General features: G+C 46.9%; 1 protein-coding gene across 6 annotated transcripts; it reads left to right on the forward strand.

Annotated features, from left to right (window-relative positions):
• Positions 1 to 2651: 2651 nt before the first annotated feature.
• On the forward strand, positions 2652 to 21516 carry LOC139329525 (protein FAM107B). Of its 6 annotated transcripts, none has more exons than XM_070959898.1 (5): positions 2652 to 2876; positions 8861 to 8936; positions 16563 to 16767; positions 18224 to 18383; positions 19282 to 21516. In XM_070959898.1, exons 1-5 carry the CDS (start codon positions 2853 to 2855, stop codon positions 19396 to 19398), a joined length of 582 nt encoding a protein of 193 aa, XP_070815999.1. In that variant the 5' UTR covers positions 2652 to 2852; the 3' UTR covers positions 19399 to 21516. The 6 variants fall into 6 exon arrangements, 3 of the variants coding, with proteins under 3 accessions (XP_070815999.1, XP_070815998.1, XP_070816001.1); XR_011602077.1 differs by lacking the exons at positions 2652 to 2876; positions 8861 to 8936 and adding an exon at positions 11852 to 12084 and having other exon boundaries at positions 19282 to 20829; positions 20875 to 21516; XR_011602078.1 differs by lacking the exons at positions 2652 to 2876; positions 8861 to 8936 and adding an exon at positions 11852 to 12084 and having other exon boundaries at positions 19282 to 20816; positions 20875 to 21516.
• Positions 21517 to 22064: the final 548 nt, after the last annotated feature.

Consider the following 22064-nt stretch of genomic DNA (forward strand, 5'->3'; position numbering starts at 1 on the left):
CATCAGTTCATGAACAACGTCCGTCTCTGGGATTTCATCGAGGAGCGCGAGCAGCAGTCGGCCCCGCCCCTGCCCCCCCTCAGCGATGACATCACAGAGCTGAGGGAACTCTTCATGCAGATGTCGGGGCCGAGCCACGACGAGCCCGAGACCCCGCCCACCGCCAACCAGTAGAGACCGGAGCCGACGTCAGGGACATCCTACAGGTGACGTGGACAAGTTTGTGGACAAGTGACTGAGGTCATGTGATCGCTCTGCGGCTCTCTGGTGTGTTTGTGGGAAAATCAGTCCATCAAGTTTGGGTGTCGATGTAGTATTGAGCTTTTATTTATTTCCTCTGTACATAAATCCAGAGTTAGTGTGACGTCAGTCAGTGCTGTGCTTTGACTGTGAAAGGTTAAAGGGACAATGAAACACTGAAGACTCGCAGCCGTCTCACAAATCGAAATCCTGCGATGAGAAGAAGAAAACAGACAGAAACAGGAAACGTCAGAAGACCAAACCGGGGAGTTTTTGAATTATGTGTTGAACCAAATCGATGCTGATTACTTTTCTGTCAGTCGACGAATCGACTCTTCGTTCAAACGGTATGAAAAAAAACATGTTTGATGAGCAGATCGGTCGCTTCATCAGCAGCTCTGCTGGACACGAATTCCCTTTCTCGTCTTTGTGACGCTCAGCGGTGGAAAACTTTCTGATGGAAGTCGACGCTTCGTTTCACCGCCAGGTGTCGGAGGGACAGGTGAGACAGGTGAGACAGGTGAGACAGGTGAGACAGGTGAGACAGGTGAGATGAAGCCAATGTCAGCGTTTCAGAAGAGTCGTGACACTGCAGAGACTCCAGCATTAACACAAACTCAACCTACACGAAACAACGAGCATCACCTCCTATTGGCCGCCTTCCTCGTCCAAGCAGACGAGCTGCAGGTTACCTCCACCTGTCCTCCGTCTGTCCAGACTCATTTAAGATCTGCAGTGAAGGAGTTTCATTAAAGACGTCTTCACTGATTTCAGTGAATTATGTCCAGGTAGGGACATGCTGTCTTCACTTAGAGACTGTTTGTCTGGGGGAGTTCGGAGGATGGACACAGAGCTTCATCACATGGAGGATCACCTGAAGATCAATATCAGCTCAACCAATCAGCTTCTGCCGGACGACGATGCTTCAAACATGGACGCTTCACACACGTTCAGCCGACAGCAGAAGATCTGAACCGTCAATCACTGATTCAGGATCAGAGGACATGAGAGACGTGGTCCCAGTCTGTCCCTCAGGTCCTGCCTGAGCAGGTGTTGATGTGTTTGGCCTGTAGATGGAGACACTGAGGTGGACGATGGAGGACAGTTTGAGACTTGCTTTGTGTTGGTAAAGAGCTGATGTGTAGTACTTGTGTGTACTTCGTGGTGTAAGTACTGTAATAGTATTTATGTAACATGTTTTCTGCTCCTTCACTCAGTTTTTCAGGTGAAAATCCGTTGACCTTCAGTCTTTCTGGGTTTTTAACTCTTAATCACGTCCAACATCGTTTTCTTTACTGTGTCCGTCTGCACGACTGCTCTGATTCTCAGCTCATGAAACTTTTCTTTTAGAATATTTCTTTGATTTTTCCTCATAATAAACTAAACAATTAATAATAAGTAAAAAGTGTTTTTTGTTTTTTTATAAACTCAGTCCTTCAAAGAGTCAACGAAGTAACGGCACGATGTTGCTTCTCTTCTCTGTAATTTCCTTCTTTGCATTTTCTGGCTTCCCTCTGAATTATTCTGGGGTAGAAGTTTGAAGTACTTCAAATCTTTACTGCAGTACATGAGTAAGTGTACTTTACCTTCCATCACTGGTTGCTTTAAAGCCGTTTGTAATTCTGGTTATTTCAATAGTCATTTTCATTGAGTATGGAAGCCCCAAAGTGACAAAAGACTACATGATATTATTTTGTTCTCACAACAACAACAACAACAACAATAATAATACTAATAATATCTCAGGTACACAAGAATAAATGCATATTTTTTCAAGCTGCGTCATTTTAAAGGTATTTAGAGTCACACTAACCTCAAAACGGTCTGAAAAAATCCAGCCTGAGTAATATTTGTGTAATTGTACAACGTAAAATCCAATTCATGCCATTAAAACCTCCAAAGTCCCAAAGGACAAGATCTGCACGATCACACGAAGATCAGGTTTTTCCTGGAACAAACAGGAACTTTAAACACAGTCGAACTTCAGGGACACGTGATGATGAAGGACTTCTGGTGTTTAAATGACACGTGGTGAAGCCGGGCTACAGCGTCCGCCTTTCCCTGGTGGTCAGTCAGGCTGGGGCCCCCACCGAGCTTCAGACTGTAACAATATATGAGCTAGGCTAAGCTACCGTGCTTTCAAACATCAGCTAACAGGGCGTGAAGCTAACAGTATATTAGCTAAGCTAAGCTACCGTGCTTTCAGCAGCAGCTAATAGGACATGAAGCTAACATAGCATCAGGAGAAACCTGTTTGATGAACCGCTCTGTCCCTCGTCAACACTAATTACATTAATCCAGTCAAAGCATCTTAACTCCTCACAGCTGAAAGCAGAGTCAGGCAGTAACAGGTGCTGTCACACCTCCTCTTCCTCCTCCTCCTCCTCCTCCTCCTCCTCCTCCTCACAGCCAAACTGCTCAGCTCCTGTGCCCCAAGCTAACGGACCCCAGCGACCGGGCTGTCAGGCTGCCAGGTGGGGGGGCCGGGGGGGCGAAGCTGCTGGAAACAGAAGAAGTGTTGGAGAGGAAAGAAGGCAGAAAGACAGGAGGACTGTGGACTGAAGAGCTGCTTCTACAAACCAGCAGCAAAGACCAGCAGAGGACTGGGAAGAATGGGAGCCGCTTATGGAAAGAAGGTCAGTCCAGCTCTGCTTTTGTTCGTCTCCCACAGGAAGTAGATTTGGGGTTTGTTTACTACCTGAAAACTTTACCTGCACAGTTTGTTGTCATTGATTTCCAACATGTGAGTTCAGAGGCAGAAGCTCTGACCTGGTTCATCTGTCGATCGATCCCTCGATGGACAGGAAAATCTGTGATTGACCAATCAGTGCAGATATTTTCAGTCACCGATGGCAAAGATTCATTGAAGAGACTCGGTCCTGTTTTGGACTCCTTCACTTCTCGCATGTTTCCCAAACGGAATGAAAATAATCATCAGATTCAGAAATCATGGAAGCAGATTTAAGCTGCAGCTCGAGTTTTCTTCCTGTCTGCAGTCGTGCTCAGTGAGGCTTATTTACAGTGGTGCTTTGAGCTAAATGCTAGCATCAGCATGCTAACATGCGCACACTGACAATGCTAGCATGCTAAATTTAGCAGGTATAATGTTTAGCATGTTGTCCATCTTAACTTAGCATGCTAACATTAGCTAATTAGCTCAAAGCCCAGCTGAGGCTATGTGACCTGATGGTGGCGCTGGATGAAAGGCCAGAGGCTCGTCAGAGTGACGACAGCTCATCCTGACTTTCTTCTAAAAGTGAAAGTCAGTTAATGACATTAAACCAAAGTTTATTCAAATGAGTGTTTTTATGGTTATTTTCAGCGTCCGGCCCTTAAAATCTGTTTCTCGCTGTAGGATGTAACGTCGAGTCGGCCATGTTGGATTGTTTGACATCATTGAAAATGTATGAACCTGTCGTCACATCTGAACACAGCAGCATGCTATATTTACATCCACGGTAACAACTTGACACATGACTCTCATTGAGATATTTTGGGATGTATGAATGAGGTCAGAGGTCACGAACGCCGTCGTGCTTCAACACGTTTGTTATAGGTTGAACTCACGGCAGTCAGAGCTGGACTCCATCAGGAGAGTCTTTTGTTTCTTGGTTTTAGATGATGTTTGTAATGTGCGCTTGTTATTATTGAAGGAAAGACACGTCCCTGATCCAGATCCAGACAACCTATCACTGTCCTGGATTCTGGTGGTCTACAGGGACCGCACACTTCAGGAAACATGAAGTTCAGTATGAAGAACACTGAAAGTCTTCAGTCAGTCTTCATGACAGGCGACATCACTTCACTCCGGTGAAGCTTCAGGTTCAGGTTCAATCAGCAGGTTAGCTGCTAACAGCTAATCCGTCCCACTGTTTATGGACACAGTTTGACTGAAGGTAGACAGACTTAAACAGGCTGTCAGAGGACGTCAGCCTCCACCTGCAGCTGACATCACAACATGAGCTCTGATTGGTTCTCAGTGCTTCCATTGGTTCTCTCTTCTCATTGGTTCTGAGGTGAACGTCAGCTCCTCTGAGCGAGGCTTCGGGCTGTTCTGTCCGACCACAGACAGCGTCACTGATGGGTGTGGTTGGACACCTGGAGCCACACCCATCAGTGATGACACCAGAGCACACCTGGACAAAAGCTGCTGCAGGTCAGTGAAGACTGACTCTCAGTCAGTCAGAAACCACTTCAGGGAAAATAGATCTCTGTTCATTTTCTGTCAATCCACTGATTGATTAACGTGTCAATCAGTTCAGCTGTGCTTGTACAAACTGTCGGCTGCCGTCTTTCACTCAAACCTGTTTAAAATCATTGAATTTATGTTCTCCAGGTTTATAAACTCGTACAAAAAGTAACTCCAGCTGTCAGATCAGTGTAATGGAGTGAAAAGTCCAGTATTTCCCTCTGAGATGTAATTCACACGCACACACACACTCTGTCGATGTGTGTTTCAGTGGAATGTTTGAGCTCTGGGGTGTGTTTGTCACCGTGGCGACTAACAGCTGACCGCAGTGCGCTCGGGCGGCTCACGTGGCGTAACGTTGATGTAATGTCTATTCTGAGTGGAGTCGACCAGCAGCAGCAGGTGGAGGCGAGATGATGTGTCCAGCTTCATCTGGCAACCTGTTCAAAGAGCTGAATGAGTCATGGAGTCTCCTGGTCCTCAGTGGACCCAGTGTGGACCCAGTATGGACCCCGAGTGGACCCAGTATGGACCCAGTATGGACCCAGTATGGACCCCGAGTGGACCCAGAGTGGACCCAGAGTGGACCCAGAGTGGACCCAGAGTGGACCCAGTATGGACCCCGAGTGGACCCAGAGTGGACCCAGAGTGGACCCAGTATGGACCCCGAGTGGACCCAGTATGGACCCCGAGTGGACCCAGAGTGGACCCAGTATGGACCCCGAGTGGACCCAGAGTGGACCCAGAGTGGACCCAGTATGGACCCCGAGTGGACCCAGTATGGACCCAGTATGGACCCAGTATGGACCCCGAGTGGACACAGTGTGGACCCAGTGTGGACCCAGTGTGGACACAGAGTGGACCCAGAGTGGACCCAGAGTGGACCCAGTGTGGACCCAGTGTGGACCCAGTGTGGACCCAAAGTGGACACAGAGGGGACCCAAAGTGGACACAGAGGGGACCCAAAGTGGACACAGAGGGGACCCTGAGTTTTGTTTAGTTTTTTGTTTTTTTTTGTCAGGAAATGAAAACGTGATAATCATCATCATCATCATAATAATAAGGAGAATGGTGGAGTTACAGTCGGCCTCTCAGTCTTAGGCTCTGAACAAACAGAGCGTTGGCTCGGTCTCGACCAATCAGAGCTCAGATCCTGTCAGCAGGTGAATAATTAGTTGATGAGTGACTGAATCAGTGTGAGAGGACGAATAGCAGCAGAGTGTTTTCAGCTACATAACACCGCTCATTAACATGTGACCAAATGTCCATCTGACAGATCCAGGACCAGCCTGATCACACACACACACACACACACACACACACACACACACACACACACGGTTTGATGTCCAGAAACAGAAAATGAATGAGGTTGGAGAGTTCGGATCATAGTGGGTTAAATCCAGCTCGGACCAGATTAAGTCGCCCAGAGGAAATCCTGCAGCTAAAAATACAGAAAGCAGAAGAAGCTTTGAAGTGGACTCTAATCTCTAATCTCTCATCTCTAATCTGACATTATTTACAGTTTACAAACGAGCAGATTTACCTTCAGTGTGATTCATGAACCAGCCTTTGATTTCACAGCTGAACTGAAGTGACGACTGATCAGCTTCTGTGAGCTGATTGGACGCAGCTCCACGACTCTCTAACAGCGCTCACAGCTGGTACTCATGTAAAAGTATTAGTACTACAGTGTAGAAATACTCTGTACTTCAAACGGTTATTTAAGTAAAAGTACCAAAGTATCAGCATCAAAGTGTACCTAAAGTAAAGGTAAAGGTAGAAATCTGCTCTGTTTGCTGAGCTGTGATTGGACGATCGCTGTTCAAGGTCTACCAATGAGATGATAATCTCATCAAGAGTGTCATCAGGTCAAAGAGAGTCACCGTCCGTGTCCTAGGAAAGACAGACATGAGACGTAAAATACACTTAAAGTCATTAGAGAAATCGTTGCCAATCGCTGCTTCAACATGTCTTCTGTCTTCCTGTGATTGGTTCAAAGTCAGAGGTGCTTCCTCCCCCGAGACTCCGAACTGACACTGAACGAAGGACAGAAGCAAACGCTGCTGGATTCTGTCCTGTCCTGTCCTATTCTGTTCTGCTCTGTCCTGTCCTGTCCTGCTCTGTCTGACCTGTCCTGTCCTGTCCTGTCCTGTCCTGTCCTGTCCTGTCCTGTCCTGTCCTATTCTGTTCTGTCCTGTCCTGTCCTGTCCTATTCTGTTCTGTCCTGTCCTGTCCTGTCCTGTCCTGTCCTGCTCTGCTCTGCTCTGCTCTGCTCTGCTCTGCTCTGCTCTGTCCTGTCCTGTCCTGTCCTGTCCTGCTCTGTCTGACTTGACCTGACCTGTCCTGTCCTGTTTTATTCTGTTCTGCTTTGCTCTGCTCTGCTCTGTCCTGTCCTGTTCTGTCCTGTCCTGTCCTGTCCTGTCCTGTCCTGCTCTGTCTGACCTGACCTGACCTGACCTGACCTGTCCTGTCCTGTCCTGTCCTGTCCTGTCCTGTCCTGTCCTGTCCTGTTTTACTCTGTTCTGCTCTGCTCTGACCTGTCCTGTCCTGTCCTGTCCTATTCTGGTCTGGTCTGTGAAGTGAGATGTAATGTTGCTGTCTGTCCAGCAGAGGTCAGACTGTGTTCAGGTCAGTCCTGCAGAGACAGAGGACAGGGCGTTTGAGACCCTCCAGCCGAGCGTCTCAGTGTCATCTGACCCCGGCAGAACTGATCTGACATCAGCTGTGTGTTGATTCACGTCACATCAGTTTGTTGCCGTTTGATGAACAAATGGCCGCTTCCAGGTGGCGGCTGCATCGTTAATGACCTTCATCGCCTCTTAAAGTTCAGTCAGTTCAGTTATTAAGGAGCACAGTGAAGACTTCGTCCTCCTCCCCCTCCTCCCCCTCCTCCCCCTCCCCCCCCTCCTCCTCCTCCTCCTCCCATCAGGCTCGGTACACAATGAACAGAGTGGGAGACATTTGTCACAGAGCCAGGCTAGCTGCCCCCCCGTTTCCAGTCTTTATGCTAAGCTATGCTAACCAGCTGCTGGCTGTAGCTCCATATTTATCGTACAGATGTGAGAGTGGATCAATGTGAACATGTGACTCAGAGGGAGGAAGAAGAGGAGGAGGAGGAGGAGGAGGAGGAGAGGAAATGTTGAACTACTCCATTAACCTCCTGCTGGATCCAGTTTTAACTTCTGGGACCAGTTTAAGAGAAAAAATCCTTCTCAGATCATCCTGCAGTAAACAGCATTCATTGAGAGGACCCCCCCTCCTTCACGGGGGGGTCTGCAGACAGTGAGAGCCTTGTCACCATGTTGAAGCCTGACGAAGACTCTCCTAGCAACCAACACAAAGTCCATTCAGTCAGAGAGGAGGCCGTCCAGCTGACCTGGAGTCTGAAAGGAGACGAGCGGCTGAGAAACACCCGGAGAGAGGAGGGGGAGGAAGAGGGGAGGGGAGGAGGAAGAGGAGGGGAGGAGGACAGGGAGGAAGAGGAAAGGAGGAGGGGGAGGGGAGGGGAGGGGAGGAGGAGGAGGACGGGGAGTAAGAGGAAAGGAGGAGGGGGAGGAGGAGGGAGAGGAAGAGGAGGGGAGGAGGGGGAGGGGAGGAGGAGGGAGAGGAGAGGAGGAGGGAGAGGAAGAGGAAGGAGAGGAGGAAGAGGGAGAGGAGAGGAGGAAGAGGAGGGAGAGGAGGAGGAGGAAGAGGGGAGGAGGAGGAGGAAGAGGGGAGGAGGAGGGGGAAGGGAGGAGGAAGAGCAGGGGAGGGGAGGAGGGGGGGAAGAGGAGAGAAGGAGGGAGAGGAAGAGGAGGAGGAAGGAGAGGAGAGGAGGAAGAGAGAAATATTTTGAAGCTGAATGTTAAAGGAACACTTTTAAATCATCTTCATCATCATCATCCTCGTCTATCATCTTCAAGTTGTCTGATTGAATATTTCTATACTTTCATCCCGAACAGGAAACAGGTCGACTCGAGCCGACTCAGCCTCATCTTCATCTTCATCTTCATCTTCATCTTCATTGTCCTCGTCTTCGTCTTCGTTTTTGTCTTCGTCATTGTCTTCGTCATTGTCCTCATCTTCATCATTGTCATTGTCTTGGTCTTTGTCTTCGTCTTCATCATTGTCTTGGTCTTGGTCTTTGTCTTTGTCTTCATCTTCATCTTTCCTGCTTCACCTCCACATCTTAGAAAAACACCACTGTAACACACACCAGTCTTAACCCGACGGTTGGCGGTCCCGTTGCATTGTGGGAAATGTAGGTGGCAGTTTTTTAAGGAGGAAGAGGAATCTGAATGTCCTTTAAGACGTTTACTTTGGTTTGTTGTTAAATTGTTTCTTTCTGTCCAGTTTTCGGGACGTCCGTCCACATCCAGAATAAAGCTGGAGATGATCCCAGTTTACCCTCATCTTCCTCATTTTCTCTCTTTCTTCTTTGTTTTCCAGAAGGCGTACAGCATCGACCACGAGCCTCCGCCGAAGCAGCAGTGTGTGAAAAATGGAAAGCACCCAAACGGCAGAGGTGAGTTTGTCCCTCTCAGGTTACCGTCCGACTCGGGGGACAATGGTGTGTCTGACCTCTGAACGGTTGCTCCGGCTTATCGCTGCTCGCTCGCCGTGCGTGAGGCTGTAATGGGCCTGTTGTGGAAGCACTGAACCGCCGGCGGCTTCCTCAGCCGCCGCCTGCTCCGATTACAGCGTGAGGACACGCTTTGAAAGCAGCAGCTACGCTTAACCGTCACCGAGTCTCTGAGTTCATCTGTTTTATGAGGAAAGAAGAAGAAAAAACAGCTGAAATATTCAGTGTTTGAGCTGTGAAAGGGTGAATAAATGATGACGTCCATGAGTCATGTGACTTCAACATCACGCAGCAAACCAAGTACAATACAACAATTTACATGAAGTGCAGCAGAGCAGGTTCAGGCCTGAAGGCTGAGGAGAGAAGCTTCAGGGAGCTTCAGCTTCCTGAGACGTGTCGCTCGAGTCTTCATCGCCAAACGCTGCATCCTGATGTTCTTTGAGATGAACCCTCCAACAAACCGGCAGCAGGTCATCGTCACCGTGTTGACGTGAGACTCGAAGCTCAGATCTGAATCTAGAAGAACGCCGAGACTGAAACCTGAGATTTAATCCAGAGTTCATTTCACAGATTAAACAGCATTTTGTTTCAGTTCCAGACTTGAAGGATTTCAGTTTGTCATTGTTTCATTACAGTCAGTCGTTCACAGAAGCTTTGATCCAAAGCGACGTTCATATGAACTCACACACTGATGGCGCAGCATCGGGGGCAGTTTTGGGCTTCAGCGCCTGCCCAAGGATACTTCGGCACATGGACTGCCGGGGCCAGGGATCGAACCACTGACCTCCTGATCGGTGGATGAGCCACAGCCGCCCGGTCTCTGGTTTAAAGGCAGATTCCTGTTTGCACAGATGCATCTATGATCCTCAGGACCTGAAACTCTGTCAGACACCTTCTGCAGGTTCAGGGTGGACACGAGGCGGACGAGTTGGACTCTGACAGTCTTGCAGAGCTCAGTTAATGTGATACAGGTGAATTTTCCCATGATTCCATCTGTTTGACAGGGTTTGTTGAGCTCACGCTGCCTCTGGTTGAGGTTGTTCTGTCACTGAAGAACGATGCAGGTTCTTCACAGGTAGGTGCAGAGACCTGTGGACAGGTGGGGGAAGCTGCTTTGTTACAGACATGTCTTCTTTGTATAGATGGCAGTGGACTGTCCTCCGTTCTCCGTTCTGCTAGAACATGAGGACACTCTGTCAGTCGGCCTCTTTTTGGTTCCCGACAAGGTGTCGTTGAAATGTTTGACCGTCACCTGTAGATTTATCCAGGTGTAGATTTATCCAGGTGTAGGTGTGACTCATTCGAGCAGCAGCAGGAGGGGTCATTACCCAGCAGCACCTTGGGATGAAGGCGTCCTGTCTGTGGTGTCAGCGTTGAGCTGCACGCTGTGACTTCTGGCCGTTAACTGACTGGATGTCTGTGGATCACCGACATGTCGTGTGAAGTGTGTCAGAGTCCTGAGTGTGAAGTTAACAGTCTGTGAGCCTCTGACATCAGACGGCACTTAATCCTGTCAGATGGACAGTTTGGCTCCATGATTACAAAATGTCCTCCGAGGACAGTCTCCAGAGGGACATGAGGTGAGAGCAGCTGCTCTTATTTTACATGTTTCTCTAATGGAAGTTCTGAATGTGACACGAACCATCACTCAGGTTTCTCTTCTGACCAATTACTTTGTTTTGTCTTTCTAAATACTACAATACCCATGATTCTCAGCTGCTGTTGCTATGCAGATGAGGTCGGTCAGAGGCTTGAATCAGTGGTGAATGACTGACTGATCCAGAATTAGGAGGACTTGATTTAAGCTGCACATCTGTTTCCTCAGCAGTTTCATCTTTGGCTTCAGCTCACTGTCACGTTACAGTGAAGCTCTGTGATTGGCTGAACCAGTCGGCGCCTGCAAGTGAAAACAAGTGGCAACCGCATGTTTGAGAGTTCAGTGTTTTGTTTAGCAGTTGCTAGACAACCAGTGGAGAGTACAGGAAGTGACTGGCCACGGCCAGCAGATAGCTTGGGCGCTAACAGTCCACTGAACAGCAAACCTCCTTCTTACTCTTTGGTTTTTGTAGGATTTAAACTAACGAGCTACAGCTTTAGAAGAGCAGAGCCAGGCGTGCTGTATTCACACGGCGGCCATTTTCCTGTGATGTCATGCTCAGGGCGGGGAGCTGAAAAGCTGATATGAACAGGATGAAGGCGTCCTGCTGTGTGCGTCCTGGTGGCAGGTTGAATAAACGTAACCTGACTAATCAATGCCATTTCAACACTTCCTGATTGATCAGAAGCTGAAAAGACAATGATAATGAAAGACATCAGAAGGTGAAACGTCATATTTGATGACCCCTGAGCTACGTCAGACAGCAGCTAGCGTTAGCATTCAAACACTTCGTGGCTAACACTCGAGTCTGTCAGCGTGACACGATAAACACATGCAGACGTTTATTTCAGCCCGAAAGTAAAATACAGCAGACATGATCGAGCTTTCAGTGTGACGCAATGAGGCAGGAGGAGGTCCGTGTCTCCTCCTCCTCCTCCTCCTCCTCCTCCTCCTCCTCAAACCACCTGTTTGAGCGTTACTCTGAAATATGAGTTCACGGAGCAGAATGAAGAGAACATGTCACCATTGGTTTTAATCCTGCTTCTGTCAAACTGTCCGCCATGAGTCTGACATCATGACCTGCAGGAGTCACATGACCAACCTGTGGAGGAATCAGGATCACCTGATTGGTTTAGTCAGTTCAGTCTACATGTTCCAAATATGAGACTGAAAAGGAGGAGCTGGAGGAGGAGCAGGGGGAGGAGCAGGAGAAAGAGGAGGAGGAGGAGGAGTGTACTGGGAAACCCTGAGAGGATCATGTGACTGTTGTTTTACACTGAACATGATTCAGTCGAGTGGAGAGGAAGAGGAGAGGAGGAGGAGCACCGCTGCTCCGACTGAGAGCATGAAGGTTCACACAGACTGAAACACATGTGGATCAGATGGATCAGATGGATCAGATGGATCAGATGGATCTGATGGATCTGATGGACCACAGGGCGAGCTGCAGCCCTGAACAGCCCCCCTCAGCCAGGGAGAGGATGGTGAAGTCTGGTAAGAGCACTGAGTCTGATCCTGGATCCTCCCGAAGCCTGTTCTGACTCATGTAGTCCAGAGAGTGACGAGTGCTGTCCTGATGAATCCATGAATGTGGGCTGTGTGCTGCAGTGAATGAGTGAACATGCAGAAACTGATAAATGAGTTTAATTGGTTAGTTCATGATTAGTTAATCTCGTCATTCGTCACTTTTGTGTTTGTTTGTGTCTGACGAAAATTCCTAAAAGTATTTTTTATCAAAACAAAATGAAAATACACTTGTTTAATTGTTATTTTGGATTTTTTTTTTCATGTTTAGGAATAAATCATTCGTACAGACACAGATTATGTTCATTTTTTTCATCATAACTGCATTTAATAATGTTATTTATCCTTCTGGGACTTGTAAATGAAGCTTGCACACGTGTTTTGGGGTGTACAGTTATGGAGTGAGTATTAAGATCCTCTTAAGTAAAAGTATCAGAACAGGAGAGTAAATATGCTGTATAAGTCCTGCACTCTGGCTTTGACTTAAATAAAACTACAGAAGTACTATCAGCAAAGTTAATGTTCAGTATAAACAGTGGAAGGACTAATTATGACAAGTGGTTTGTGATTGTTAGATTATGAAATACATCACAGGATCATATATTACTGTAATATTCTCACTGATACATTGAAAGTATTTGTGAGCAGTATTTTCATACTGCAGTTGGTGGAGATCATTTACTGTTCTGTAGTATTTTGATTGGTCAATAATCAACAACGATGCTTCAGTTCTGAAGAGCTTATGATTGTTTTTTGTGCCAGATGTTGTGAATGAGGAGTAACTGCAGTACCTGTGCAGTACTTCCATCACTGCTCTAGTTTTTCCAGGATATTCTGCTTTTTATACATTTCATGAATAATTCAGGTCTTGAATCATGTGGTGGAGAGCAACGTGGCGCTAACTGTTCAGAAATCAGTGTGAGGTTGGTGTGGATGAGTGTAGGATGATGAAGTCTGTTGGCAGGGAAACTTGATTTGAGTGGGAGAACGTTCTACTGACGTTCTTACATAACAAAAGGTTTTCACGTTCTCTCATCACAAAGATTAAAGGACTGTAGAGTCGCACAGACCTGGTCATTTAGTCCTGGTTTTGGTCCAGTGTTCTGTGGCGTTTTAGTCCTGGTTTTGGTCTGGTGTTCTGTGGCGTTTTAGTCCTGGTTTTGGTCCAGTGTTCTGTGGTGTTTTTGGTCCAGTGTTCTGTGGCGTTTTAGTCCTGGTTTTGGTCCAGTGTTCTGTGGTGTTTTTGGTCCAGTGTTCTGTGGCGTTTTAGTCCTGGTTTTGGTCCGGTGTTCTGTGGCGTTTTAGTCCTGGTTTTGGTCCGGTGTTCTGTGGCGTTTTAGTCCTGGTTTTGGTCCGGTGTTCTGTGGCGTTTTAGTCCTGGTTTTGGTCCGGTGTTCTGTGGCGTTTTAGTCCTGGTTTTGGTCCGGTGTTCTGTGGCGTTTTAGTCCTGGTTTTGGTCCGGTGTTCTGTGGCGTTTTAGTCCTGGTTTTGGTCCAGTGTTCTGTGGGCCTTTTGATACCTGAAAGTCCAAACCAAGGTGCGTGTTTTTGTTGCATAGGTTTACTTCGGTTATTTTGGGCTATACATTGTAGTTTTGCGTTGTATCTACACGCAGCTGATTGATTTGTGGATGGACATGTGGACGGCCGTGTGGACGGATGTCCTCTCAGAAAATAATTGAAAATTGTCAGAATATCTGTGATTTCTTTCCGACTCTTCTTGAAGTCATCGAACCAAATGCCAAAGAACCATTTGGTCTCCTCTCTCGATGTGCTGCCCAGGCTCATTTTGTCCTCTTTGGTTGGGGTGTTTTTCTTTTTGCTGGCTCTGACGATGGCCATTGGTCCAAAACATCCAACAAAATGTTTTCACTTCAGAACCGAACCAACGTTCAGCTTGATCCGGATCAAGATCAAGGCTGTTTGTGCTGGGCTGAAGTCCAGTGGAGGTTTCACATTTTTGGTTTGGATCAAAGTGAAACTGAAACAACCTGAAAGAGATTTTCAGCTTTTTCTTAATGGTAAAAACAGGATTGTTTTTCTGGAGCTGATCAATATCTGCACAGTTTGACTCGTCAAACTAGTTGATCTTTTGCAACATGTGACTTTGTGACCTGAGCGTTTGTGCAAGAGGACGGCAGACTTCAACCCGCTGTGTTTGAACAGTTATCACGGCTCTCTGTGCGATCAATGGACAAATCAAAGTATGTGAAATGTCAAAAGCATCACCGGCAACAGATTCCAGGTCAGTCTGGAGCCAAAGCCCAAAACGTACCTCAGAGAGAATTTTATTTATTTTGTACATTTAGGTTTCGTTTCAACAAAATGTTGAATTGCTTTTGGATGTTTCTCATTTTGTTGCAGCAACATAAGTTTGTATCATCATTACTTTTATCATTATCATTGCTGCTGTTGTTGTTGTTGACTCCGTCGTCTAAGGTCAGACTCAAACCACAAACAGGAATCAAGACAGCGTGTGTCAGCATCGTCATGTGAAGCTTGTAAATTTGGTTAAAGTCTGAAATTTCAGGTCAGAGTTGGTGGGTTTTATTTTCTAAGACGTTATGAGTCATCACAGCAGCAGCTTCGATCTGATGTAGTAACTTCAGTATTTTCAGTCATTATCTTCTGGCCTGTAACATGATGACATTTGGTCCCGGCTGAGGTGGAGTCAGACAGCCGTCCTCTCTCTGAGTTATCAGACTGTTGAAACCAGATAACGGGCACTCACAGACGTCGATAAACTACAGAAGCTGCCTCAGATCAATATGAAACCTCAGAATATCTCAAACTCTGTCCAGACTTCCTGCATCTTCCTCTGATCAACTTTCACTCTGACATGAAATCCAGCCAAAGTGCAGAACGACTACGAGGGGAGAAGACAAATACAAGTCCCAGAGAGCATTGCTGGAAGAATCATCCATTCAGAGAGTTTGTCTGATCTCTGGAAGTGCTGTTAATGTGAAGAGGAAACGTGGAGGAGCTCAGTGTTGAAGCTGATCGGAGACGTTTCCGGAGGTAGAGCAGTTTACCTTGACGCCGTGTTTGTATGTCCTCCATGTCGCACTGGTTTCACTGAGGAACTGCAGCACTGATGAAGCTCGTAATCTCTGCAACAAACAGCAGCAGCAGGAAATGTTTGGTTTCCATCAGCAGTGACTTCACACAGCTCAGACACTCAAACAGTAACAGAGGGCTGACTGATGACCACAGGACTGAAGCTAAAGTCAAACACACAAACAGGTTTCTGTCTGCAGCGGGACACAGCCAGAACCCTGAACCTCATCTGTGCCGTCGCTCCAGAGTGAGGAACTGTCGGTCAGGAGATTCGTGAGGGGGCGTCCTCGCTGGGGGTTAGGGTCAAGGATCTGCCTGACCACCTGCTAAACTGGAAGGCTCTCGTCTCTCCCTCACCTACGGCAAGCTGTGCTGAACATTTCAAAGATGGTTGATGTGAAATGTGAATGTCCTCTGACCTACGATCCTTTTTTTCTGCTAATGGATGAATCCCTGCAGCACCTGGAGCAAATCCAGGTAAAACAGCTGTCCACATACTTTTGTCCAGGTGCTGCAGCTGTCTCTGTTTCTGAGACGAGCAAACGTCCAGAGCTGCTTTCATTTTTGTGAAATATGAAGCAGCAGCGGACGCTGGTCTCTGGTTGCACTTGAGAAAGAGGTCATTGTGTGAAGTGAACTGTATGACATCTGATCTCTGTCTCCCAGAATATCTGAGGACTCGGATCAGATGCCCATTAATCTGTCCTTTCTTCTCTGAGACGAGCGATGGACAGAGAGACAACACTGTGGACCATGAGTACAGCACCTCTGACAAACTGCGGGACAGAACACGGCATCAAGACCAGAAGCGGCTCGTTTAAACTCGTTCAAGCTGATTTTCTCGATTCACACACTGGTTTGTCCGAACACGCTGGATGATGATGATGATGATGATGATGATGATGATGATGATGATGATGATGATGATGATGATGATGGTGGTGATGATGATGGTGATGGTGATGACGATGACGATGATGATGATGATGATGATGATGATGATGATGATGATGATGATGTGGTGATGATGATGATGATGATGATGATGTGATGATGATGATGATGATGATGATGATGATGATGATGATGATGATGATGTGATGATGATGATGATGATGATGATGATGATGATGGTGATGATGATGTGATGATGATGGTGATGGTGATGGTGATGGTGATGATGATGACGATGATAATGATGAAGCAGAGTGGAACAATCTGTCTGATGTCAGACAATATTTACACGCCATCATGCAGAACTGCGATATGCGTCGTCATAACGTGAGCGAGTCGACCCGGGCGTCATCCTCTGCAGAGCAGGAAGTCCAGTCTGATGTCAGGTTTTGACTTTTAATCCTTTTAATCTTAATGGGTCTGTCTTCATGTCTGTAGCCTCAGCGTATGCAAGCCTGCAACAGCACCAGACCGAGGGCATCAATAGGAAGCTGTCCCCGGTGTCCGGCTACGTCCCCCAGCCGGACTACCTGGAGGACGACGAGGACAACAACCTCATCAAACCCAAAAAACTTGTGAATCCGGTCAAAGCTTCAAAAAGTCACCAGGAGCTTCACAGAGAGCTGATGAGCAGCTGCAAACGGTAAGAGAGTGTCCTCGAGTGTGTCCCCGAGTGTATGTCTGAGTGTGTCCCCGAGTGTATGTCTGAGTGTGTCCCCAAGTGTGTTGGAGTGTGTGTCCGAGTGTGTCCCCGAGTGTGTCTGAGTGTGTCCCCGAGTGTGTCTGAGTGTGTGTTTGACTGTATGCAAGGGGAGGGAGGACGTTTTTTAAAGAGGGAGGACGTTTGTTTAGAAACGGAGGACACATTTTAAAAAGGGTGGTGAGGACGTCCCTAGAAAGTCTTTTTGTTTTTGGAAGTCAAGACATATTTGAAGAAAATGTCCACATCAATGGACAAACTGTCTCACACTGTCTCCAAACTTGAGACGTTCTCAGACATGAAGAGCAGAATCCCAGTTTGACCAGTGGAAACATCCTGTTAGGGTCTGTCATGTGACCCTCGTACGGTCACATGACTTGGTCCAGACTTTAATCTGATGCAGCTTCTGATGAAACGTTGGTTCCAGTCTGGACTCGCCATCAGCTGATGCACACTGTCCTTTAAGATAAGATGAGATAAGATAAGACAAGATAAGATAAGATAAGATAAGATAAGATAAGATAAGATAAGATAAGATAAGATAAGATAAGGTAAGATAAGATAAGATACGATAAGAAGATCAAATTTAACCTGCTGTCCAATCAGAGCGCAGCCAAATACCCTTAACTGCAGGACTTCCTGCCGTCCTCTCTTCTGTCTCGGCCGTCGAGCTCAGACTGTGTGAAGTTTTGGAAGAAGCGAGCAGACGCTGCTAAGCAACAGCCTCCCACCTCGCAGGCCTGTGCCGCCGAGGATGCTGGGAAAGTTTTCACTTCACCTCCACACAGTCGCTCATTCACAGTCGGAGCCGTAACGCTGCGAGGTTGGCTTTTCTCTTCAGATTTATCATTCAGGAGGAAAACCGAAGCTGGACGAGGCCCAGAAACACACGCACACACACGCACACACACACATACACACACACACACACACTTAAAACACACTCGTTAACGTCATCAGCTGTCAGGAATCTGCTCAGAAGTTTAGAGAGAAGATGCTTCACGCTCACTCATTCACGGTCTTTCATGTGTGAGATTTCTGAAAATCACGTCTGCAGTTCGTTCAGTCTGTGATGAAGACACACACACACACACACACACACACACACACACACACACACACACACACTTCTGTTTGTGAATCAGCTGATGGAGAAACATAGGAAGTGATGTATGTTAACTGTTTCATGTGGAGTTAGAACAGAGTGCCCTCTGCTGGATGAAGCACGCCGTGCTGCTGTTCATGGTTTTTATATGGTGTGTGTGTGTGTGTGTGTGTGTGTGTATGTGTGTGTGTGTGTGTGTGTGTGTGTGTGTGTGTGTGTGTGTGTGTGTGTGTGTGTGTGTGTGTGTGTGTGTGTGTATGTGTGTAATGTGTACTGTTGTGTGTATTTCTTCAGGGGGGGCGCAAGTGTGGAGATGAAGCCGGAGCTGCAGAGAGTTCTGGAGTCGAGGAAGAGAGATCAGCTGATCAAACAGAGGAAGCAGGAAGAGGAAGCTCACAGGAAGATTTCTCCTCTGGAGGCCGAACTGCTGAGGAGACACAAGAAGCTGGAGGAGGTAATACACACACAGACACACACACACACACACACACACAGAGGTACACACACACAGACACACACACACACACACACACACACACAGAGGTACACACACACAGCTACACACACACACAGAGGTACACACACACAGACACACAGACACACACACACACACACACACACACACACACACACACACACACACACACACACACAGAGGTACACACACACAGCTACACACACACACAGAGGTACACACACACAGACACACACACACAGGTACACACACAGTGATACACACACACAGGTACACACACGGTGATACACACACAGTGATACACACACACACAGGCACAGGTACACACACATTGTGATACACACACACACACAGAGGTACACACACACACACACACACACAAAGGTACACACACACAGACACACACAGACACACACAGGTACACACACACAAAGGTACACACACACAGACACACACAGACACACACAGGTACACACACAGTGATACACACATTGTGATACACACACACACACACACACACACAGAGGTACACACACAGAGGTGCACACACACACAGGCAGAGGTACACACACACAGAGGTACACACACATTGTGATACACACACACACACACACAGGCAGAGGTACACACACACAGGTATGCACACACAGAGGTGCACACACACACACACACACACACACACACACACACACACACACACACACACACACACACACACACACACACACACACACACACACTCACACACACACACACACACAGAGTGGTACACAGAGGAATGTTAGAGATATTGTGAGTCAGCCATGCCTTCTTTGTCCTCTGCTGGTCGTCTTCTGTCCTTCCTGTTCTCCTGAATGTCCTGTGTCTTGTGTTGCAGTTGGAGAGACAGCAGGAGAAGGAGCAGGAGGACAACCTGAAAGCTCCGGAGTTTGTCAAAGTCAAGGAAAATCTGAGACGGACGTCCTTTCACAGTAAAGGGGAGAAGGAGGTGTAGAGACAGCTGCTGTCCTGCAGGGGACAGCGGAATGAGAACCAGACTGTCCACATGTTTACAGTTTTACAGGACACAGTGAGGACATGCTGAAGAGATGCTGAGAATACATTGAAGACACTCTGGGGACATGAACACACTGAGAACACAAACACAATGAGGACACACTGAAGAGACACTACAAACACACCAAGGACACACTGTCCAAATGCTGACAGCTGGACAGAACAGCTGTGATGTCTCTCAGGGGTGAGACACTGAACAGTGGGAGCTCTGAGTGAATGAATGAATGAATGAATGAATGAATGAGTGAATGAGTGAGTGAATGAATGACGAGCAGCAGCTCTTCAAACTGTGACTGTCTGTCCTCTTCTGGGTTTGACACACAGTCCCTGGCACCTGGCTTGTCACACCTGCGGTGGATGGCTGTTGCCATGGAAACAAACAGCAACACTCTGCTCAGAAGGAAGGACAGCAATGAAGATTGGAAAGATTTGATTGATTATTGATCACAACAAAGACAAAAAACTGTGAATATTCACCGATGACATCCAGATCTTCTTCTTATTATGGGATGTAATTTTGTCCAATTAAGAGATATACGAGACGTAATTTCAAGAAAAGACTGAATTCATTCAGGATTCGTGTCTTAAGACGCTGCTTTCTGTTTTAGTCCTAAACACAAAAGTCATAATTAATCGATCAATAATTTGTATTTTCTAATTTCTTTCATACTTCAAATCTGTGGAACGGACGGACAGATGGACAGATGAAAGGATGGACAGACAGACGGAAAGACAGATGGATGGATGGACAGAAGGATGGACAGACAGATGGATGGACAAACAGATAGACGGACGGACGGAAGGATGGACAGATGGAAGGACGGACAGATGGACGGACGGACGGATGGACGGACGGACGGACGGACGGACGGACAGACAAACGACATGTCTCAACGTTCAGACAAAACTTCGTTAAAAATGTGTCGATTTAATTTCATAAATGTTTGTATTTAATTCCAGATGTTACACGTTGTAATTATGACGTCATTCTAAAAGGAATCTCGTGTCACACAAAGAACTCTTAAGATTATTCTTATCTTATCTTAATGACTTTCAGTGCTCATTTCCTCTAATCAGGGCTGTCCACGCTTCACAAGAAGCAGAAGTCAGAGTCGCAGAGTCTTTCTTGACATTATAATGAGACGCTGTCTCATGATGATGAGACATGGACAACAGATGTCGTAATTAGACAATTTGTATCTCATAATTACTTTTAAGATGCTAATCGTTTTAATTATTAAAACACAGAATTCAAAGCTGGATTTAATGACGTGATTCATATCTGGACATTTGTCATCAGGAGATATTCTTACATTTATTACGTTGTTATGTGTCTGGCGTCTGATTGGTTGGCCTGTTGGTGGCTGTTGTGCTTTGGACATCTGTCCACAGAGCTGTGGACAGCTGTCCCCAGCTCTGTGGACAGATGTCCTCATGGATGCAGAAAGCTTTTGTGCCAAAACCTTCGTGTCTGCGGATCAAAGCTTGACAGAATCTGCTGACTGCAGGATTTCATGGGAAACAAAGGAAGCTGATTTAGGACAAAACTTGTCGTTCAGAATTAGCATGAGCAGCAGATCTGTGACGTCTGTGTCTCGTTAATGATGTCGTGAATCTGTGAACTGAGGGAGAAGCTAAGTGTGACTTCAGGTTTGTGGACGTTGTGATTATGCGAAAATATCTCATTATTACAAGAAAGCGGACGATAACAGAGTCCATGTTTCACGTCTGACGACAGTTTCACGCTCTGGTCGCTCGTAGGGAAACTTGAGAAAGGTAGAATCAGATGTTTGTTCGTAACGTGTGATCAGAGACGGTCATGTGACCGACCTGAAGCCTTACGCTCGCTCAGGTTTGATCCCTGGTGGTGAAATGAACAATCACTGAAATCACTTTGAATTAATGGAGCACTTTAGACTTTAAAAATGAAGACTAGAATCTAAACAGACTTATTTTTATTTGCATGTTTCCTTTTTGTGTCTTTCAAAGGGACGATTAACACGTTCAGCAGAAATGTGTCTGTGGACATGAAATCAATAAAGGACAATAATCCTGCTGTGTGTGTCTTTATGCTCGTCAGGAGACTCTGGGCAGGAAACTGTTGACGGCGGCCTGGAGACACGAGGCGTTCAGGACAGATTTTACTTTTGATTTCACGTCCTGTGAGACGAAGTCTTCATGAGCTGCAGGAGGAGCAGGAGTGAAGTTATCGTCATATGAGCAACGTACAAAGACAAGCTCAGAGAGACGGTTCTGTCCACAGATTGGACACACCGTCTCGTCCACTGGTGTTTTTTTCTACATGGTAGATTAATCCTGTAGACATCAAAGCTATCCTCATAAGACACATGTCCTCATGTTTTCTCTGTCCCATGGGTCAGTGTGTCCCTTTGCTTCATGGCAGCTTTCACTCTGCTGACTCTCTGTCAGCAGCTTCTTCAGGTCGTCACCTCAAATGATTTTCAGTGAACACGAACAAGCTGGACTCTGGTCTGATGAGTCCGGATCTGGTTCGGTTCCAGCCGTCGTGTCTTTGTGGGACGCAGAGAAGGTGAATCTGCAGGTGTGGTTCCACCGTGAAGCGGCAGCAGGAGGCTTCAGGTG

The sequence above is a fragment of the Chaetodon trifascialis genome, chromosome 3 (genome assembly GCF_039877785.1).
Source record: "Chaetodon trifascialis isolate fChaTrf1 chromosome 3, fChaTrf1.hap1, whole genome shotgun sequence".
Classification (NCBI taxonomy): domain Eukaryota; kingdom Metazoa; phylum Chordata; class Actinopteri; order Chaetodontiformes; family Chaetodontidae; genus Chaetodon; species Chaetodon trifascialis.